General features: G+C 38.5%; 1 protein-coding gene across 1 annotated transcript in view; it reads left to right on the forward strand.

The window, feature by feature from the left end:
* Positions 1-6,875, forward strand: part of Sema3c (semaphorin 3C) — a 160,178-nt gene that overhangs the window by 76,200 nt on the left and 77,103 nt on the right. The window contains exon 2 of the mRNA XM_032907057.1: positions 6,416-6,576. Within this exon, the coding sequence (XP_032762948.1) occupies positions 6,416-6,576 (161 nt within the window). The remainder of the gene's footprint in view (positions 1-6,415; positions 6,577-6,875) is intronic.

Genomic DNA, 6,875 nt, shown 5'->3' on the forward strand with positions numbered 1-6,875 from the left:
GTGTGTGAGAGAGAGAGAGAGAGAGAGAGAGAGAGAGAGAGAGAGAGAGAGAGTGTTTTTTGAAAACCCTACATGGACATAATATGAGGTAAAAATTCAGCAACTGACTGAAACGTTGACTTCTCATATTCCGTTCCACAGACTCTTCATAATAACTTCTTTAATCAAACCCTTCATTTTCTAAGTGGATGGAACTTTCTCATTTTTACAGATTCATGACCAGAGTTTTAGATTACAGACATTAAATACCTTAAACTGATTAGCAGAAAAATACAACATGAATGGAAAAATACTTGTGTCTCCTATTAGGAATCTTGAATTAAAAAAAAAAGGTGTATTTTAACATTCAGAGCTGTGTCATCTTCTGACTGTCACACATGGTATTCTGAACCTTTGCAAAACTACTACAAGAGGGAAAAGCCCAAAGAGAAATAAGGCAATTTCAGCAACAGAAGATCTGTCAGGATCTGAAAATGCAAGTCATTGTTAACAACTCAGCCTCATTTAAGTTATGTTCAAGTTCTTATTTGAGTCATGCATATAGTCAGAAAATAGCAGGAAGAATCGTGTGATCCAGAAGAATAAGGTATCTCTTGGCCTTGAGGCACAAAAAAGGAAGGCAAGTTTGAAGATGAAAAGGGGGGGATGTAATAATTACATAAGTAGCCATGACTGGTTTTATTTACTGAAGTGATCTACCTAACTCATAGCAGGTATTGAGGGCCAGGTTAAAATATTGGACTTGTTTCCAAATGTAATGGAATGCTAGTTGAGAAAGTTATTAAGTGGGAGCTTTCAAGAACAGTGAGTGTATAACTTGCCATCTAGACCATGAGTGTTTCGAGAATCAAAGGGGCATTATTGGCAATTACGCTGGAAAAACAGGCACAGACTGGGTCTGTCTGTTCTGAGCTGCAGTGAGACTGGTTCTTCATAAAGGCCCCTGTATGTTTGTTAAGCTTCTCCCTTATGCAATGCCTGGGAAATCCATTTTGCGTCACAGTCGCCTTTCCCTGGCCAGACTTACTGAATAGGGCTGCTTCCCTTGGTCCTGCTTTCATCCATGTGCTACTTTAGTTCCTTTGCTGTAATCTCATTCATCCATCAAAAACCAGAAGAAAGAACCTTTTATCTTCTGCATGAACCATGCATGATCATACTTTCTGCACCAAGCCTCCAAGCCCTGGTTAAGAACGGCACCACTAGGCTGTGTCATACTTGAGCACCAGTTGCTTGCAATGTGGTCTTTGAGTGTTTGAAAGGGGCAAAGAAAATTCAATACACTGAAGCATTTACAATGCTTCTTTAATTCTGCACAGACTCCTGTGCAGGGCAAGAACATACCAGAACTCCAAGGGTGCTGTGTCTTTACGTCTAGTAAAAGAGGGGTGGGGCTATCTGGTTCTACTCACAGTTAAGAACTATGTTCACTTTGCAAATATTCCAGTCTCGTGACTTGGTTTAGGATGATCAGTGAAATTCATTGAATCTCAAGGATTTGAGGGCTGGATACAGGAGTTTTGAATAGAAATTGAGTGAGGTGAGTGTTTAAAGCTGCATGCCTTACTCTACTGATGAGCCCACATATGGCTGCTATTTGGGGCTGTTAATTTTGAGCAAATGTGATTTTAACAACCTGCCTGCGGCTCTCTGTTTACATTAGGAATTAAGAACTATAATTTTACCGAGCTGCCCTTTCAACTCCTTATCTCCTCTTTTTTTTAACCAAAGGGACAGGTAAAATTCAGTTTCTAACCCAGTTGCAAAACACTGAGCCTCAAGGAGCCTTCTCTACTACGTAAAAATCTAAAACAAGACACCAAAAGAGGAAATTATCCTGTCACAGTCACTATCTCTGAAGTGAAAAGCACCAAAAGCTTTGAAATTTGTCCTTGCTTTCTGTCCGAGGCTCAGTAGAAGTTTCTCCTAGACTTTCTGGAGGCTCCATAAAAGCAATAGAACAAAGGGCGGTGGGGTTAAGTTGTCACAAGAGCTTATCTTCTTACCTGCATCGTGTACTTGTGCAAAGCATCTAGCCTACAGTGCTAAGCGGGCCATAAGTATGTGCTGAATAAATAAACTGCTGGCATAGCCTGAGCTTTAAATATAATTAATGAGTAACCATTATATCTGCCTCTAACTGGGAGAGACCTGGGAATTGATTTCCACCGCAATAATTCTTTACCTAATCAGGACTTTTATAAAAGACAAAAGGCAGTGTAGTATTCTTAGTAAATGATTTCCCTTAGTAGGGAGTGTGAGTAATGTTTATCATTCATAAAACGATCCCCATGCATTCTACCAAGATAACATATCTGAACATATGAATATATTTTCAATGATGAACACTCCTCACAATATAGTTATACCACCTCTCAACACTAAATTATTACTATTGCTGTTCTAAATGACTTCTCATGTGGTTAGGAATATTGCATTACTGACAGACATAATTTGTTGCACACTGACCCATATTCTCATTGCTGGAATGATATTTTCAATACTGCAGGCTGGGGAGCTTATCTTGCTAGGGACCCTGTTGTCCTCTCAGTTTTATTTACATTCTCAAGGCTCACAATGATTTCTTTTATGCAGAAATCTCCATCTGAGCATGCAAATGTTAGGTAAGTACACTATTGTGGAAAATTTCCCTGAGAGAACTTTGGCGTAAACTACATTACAGTGATTTTCCATCAAGTACATCTACTATAATGGGGCGATCGGGGCAGAAATATGTATTTCTTAATGCTCTTTCCCAGGAGATTTTTCTCAGGAACTTGGAGACCCATGCTGCCCTTTGTGGAGCCACTGAGTTTTCTAAGTTTTCTAGCGCTACAAACTGTGTCCTTAGCCAAGCTCTTTCTCAATCATGTCAGCATGTGCTGAAAAACAATGCCACAGACACGATGCTGTGCCAAAGGATGTTATCATTATTGGTATTTAAAGGAAGTTCAGGTTAGCCTCATTTGTGGCCTTGTTTAGAGACAGTCCTTACTGAAAAGAGCAACGTCTTTCCTTCACTACAATAATTAGGTCAGTCATTTCCTGTGAAACAAAGCCACTGAGCTATGGTTCCTCACATTGGATCTACATAGAAAGAGAAGATAGATTCTTGGGGTATTCTTTTTATGAATGGAATTCTCATGGCTTTGAACTCTCTCCTTTTCCTTGCCCACAGTTCCCAAGCTCAGTTATCTCTACTCACAGTAACTTAAAGTAGCGTTTTAACAAAATACCCTGGGCTTCCATCACAGAAGTGACAGCTGGGAAGTAAATCTTCCTGGATAACAGCTGTCAACTGCCAAAGGGCTGCAGATAATTAAATCTGAAAGTGCTTTATGGTCAGAAGAGCCAGATAAAACTCTCAGACCAGAAAGGCCTTTAAGTTGATGTGGTTACCGCCCCCTCTGGCACCAACTTGGTTCTCTGGTGAAGCACATAGAGAAGACCTGCAAATTGCACTCAGTATTTATTTCCTAGCTAGGATCATATGCTTGATTTTATTTTGATGCAGACTGGGCCACAAAGTGGAGAAAGAACCTAAGGAGGTAGGGAAGGCAGAGGAAGGAAGGAGAAAAGGGAGGCCTTGGAGAAACTAACTACAATATGTTATATATAAACTGTAGTAGCCAGGTGAGAGGGTGACATGGGCTGTAAATACAAGATAGAACTGTTAGCAAAACAGCCTACTCAAGGTTTCTAAAAATATACAGATGTTTTGGCTGTGAATTAGTCCAGCAACTGTGCTAGTCCGTGTTTTCTCTGTAACTATTAATCCAAAGTTAATATTACTAATTTCACAATAACAGGAACTTTAACATATTTACTCATTTAAAATCTCTCCATATGTTAATTCATTTGGTTTCCATGGGAACATTCATTAGATGTTACTGTTGCAATATGAACATGTGTATACACAGACATTGATATATACACATATGTACATATTTAACAATAATAATCCAAAATAGAGTAAGTAAGTGCGAATGGGAAAGGCTAGAGGGAGACATAGAAGGAGACAGAGAGGAGAAAGGACAAAGTGATGTAATTATATCTAATTAAAACACAAACAGAATTTAAACATTAAAAGGAAAGTTAGCTGAGCAACCCATACGGAAGCCATGGAGCACCCATTAGTGAGCAGTGCTTCTCCACGGTCTATGCCTCAGTTCTTGGCTTTCTTTTCCTGCTTTGGCTTTTCTTAATGCTAGCCTGTCAGATGGAAGTGTAAGAGAAATAAATAATCTTATACACACACACACACACACACACACACACACACACACACACACACATGCACACACACCATAAAATCTAAACTCTTACTCATTTACTGAAATGGAGGCACAGGAAGGTTACTTTGTTTATTTTTAAGCACAGCCATATATCTGATTTTGTTATCATTCCACACTATTGACTAACCATGTGTGAACTATATCACAGCACCATTCTGAAGTGGCGAACTTAACAATCCTGGCTAAATCTGAATCTGCTTGGCCTTCCCATGAGGTGTTCTGATGCTCATAGATGGGATCCTTTACTTCCTACAGCAATCTTTACTGTGTTTCATTTTGCTGAAAGGCAAACTGTGGCCATCAACAATCATTCTAGAAAAATGACTTGTGGTCTATGCCTACAAATGTAAAATTAATATTTCATGAAATCAGAAACCTTAGAAAGCGCCTACTTTCAAAGCTCGCCACTGTGTAAGATCATCCGCACAGGACAAAGGAATATAGGAAAGACTGAAAAGAAGTCTTAGGTTTTGTATCTGAGCCTCTTGTCTGCAGAGAAAGCTGCCTGCGACATGAATGTTGATTTCCGTATTGTCTCAGTGCCTTCTGGCTTTCAGTGTTCCGCTCACAGACAGATAGTCAATGCAAAAGGAGCAGATTAATGGACTCGAGTCACTGATCATTGGGAGGTTATAAATCTGAGGATGCAAATATCTGAATCTAGGTTTTCCGTTCGACATATTCGTAGATATATTGTCATTCAAATGGCATTGCCTCTTGAAGGAGAAACAGGAAAAGAATCATTTCCAAGTAAAGTATATTAAGGCAATGGAAATTGCTTTGAGGAAAAGTGTCAGTTCTTCAGTTATTTGGAGATGGTACTAAAACAGCGAATGCACTGAATTTGAGGATAAAGCATAAATAAGAAGTAGCACATTCTTCATGCCATCGATGTCTCTTCCTACTAACTGCAGATATTTAAATGTACTTTAACTGGCTGATGACTTTTGCCAATAAATTTGAGATTCTCGCAAATGAGAATGATTTCTGAATCTCACAGAGTCAGCGTAAAGTTTTCCTTGCTGATTTCTTTCAGCGGAAAATCAAAAATTAAAAATCTATGCTAACAAATATTACTTTTAAGTTGATTTTTAAATTTAATTTTTAAGAACTTGGCTTATGAATATTTCATCACTTGACTTCCTCCCTCCTCACTCTCCAACTTCCCCCATATCCTCCACTTCTAAATTCATGTTCTTATCCTCTTTAATTGTATACACACAGACACACACACAGAGATAGAGAGAGAGAGAGAGAGAGAGAGAGAGAGAGAGAGAGAGAGAGAGAGAGAGAGAGGTCACAGATATGCACACACACATTTAATGTTGCTTGTCTGTATATGTCCAAGGATGACTACTTTATATTGAAAAACCTATGTGGGTGCTTATCAGTAGAACAGATTGAGTCTTCCTTTCTTGATAGCCATGGACCACCGGTAGCTGTTCATCTAGTGGGAGGAGTTTGTGGAGCTCCCTTAGTTCATGTTGAAATGTCAATCTGTGTCACAGGTGCTCACTCAGGTCAGGCACTTACATTGTTGGGAGTCTTTGGCTACGTTTTCCTTGTCTAGAGGGCACTTTCTAGCAACAGGCATCCTGGTCCTATGGTATTATGATGTTTCTTCCTCCCCTTTTATAATGTGATTTATGCCTTAGGTGGAGAAGTTGCAGTTCTGATGTATAAGTGCTGTTAGACACCACATGGACACTTATTCTCAGCATTTTGACCAGTTGTGGATCTCTGGAGTAGTCTCTATCTGTTGCACAAAGCTTATTTAAAATAGACTAAAAGCTACACTAACTATTGACAATGCGGTTAGAAATTATATTAGCTTAGGGAAATGACTAGGCTCTCCTATTTAATCCATGGCTTCTCCAGCCACAAGTAGGTTGCAAAGTTTCCAGTACCGGGTGTGGATTCCCATTTCCACAGTGGGCCTTAAGTCTAGTTTGAAAGCTATTGGTTATCCTAAAGTTATAAATGGAAATGTTTGTATCATAGAAAATAAGTTTATGTTTAATTTTGCTTTTTTGGTAAAAACTTCTCTAAGAATTTTCCATAAGATTGTAACATTATAGAGACAATGCACCCTGTTTAACATTTCTTGTTCCCTATTTCAGAGCTTCGAGAAACCAAAACCTCTGAATACTTTAGTCTGTCCCACCAGCAGTTAGACTACAGAATATTACTGATGGATGAAGATCAAGACCGGATATACGTGGGGAGCAAAGACCACATCCTGTCCTTGAATATCAACAATATCAGTCAAGAACCTTTGAGTGTAAGTTTATCATTTTCTTGAAGGAAATCTTGACATTATAGTTATTTAAAAGAATTCACTATATTAAATATAATATGTAATGGATTATAAAACCAGAAACTACCAATCACATGGAGAAACACACACACACACACACACACACACACACACACATGTAAGTAACTTTTTACTTTACAACTGAAACACATACTTAGTTCAGTTCCTCCCATTTGGTTTAAAAAGTTTTAGAAATCCATTTAAACTGCAAATGAATGAAAAAATATGTCTTGTATATTCATGTATTTAGAAGAAAAAGGAGT

Source organism: Rattus rattus, chromosome 6 (assembly GCF_011064425.1).
Source record: "Rattus rattus isolate New Zealand chromosome 6, Rrattus_CSIRO_v1, whole genome shotgun sequence".
NCBI classification, from domain to species: domain Eukaryota; kingdom Metazoa; phylum Chordata; class Mammalia; order Rodentia; family Muridae; genus Rattus; species Rattus rattus.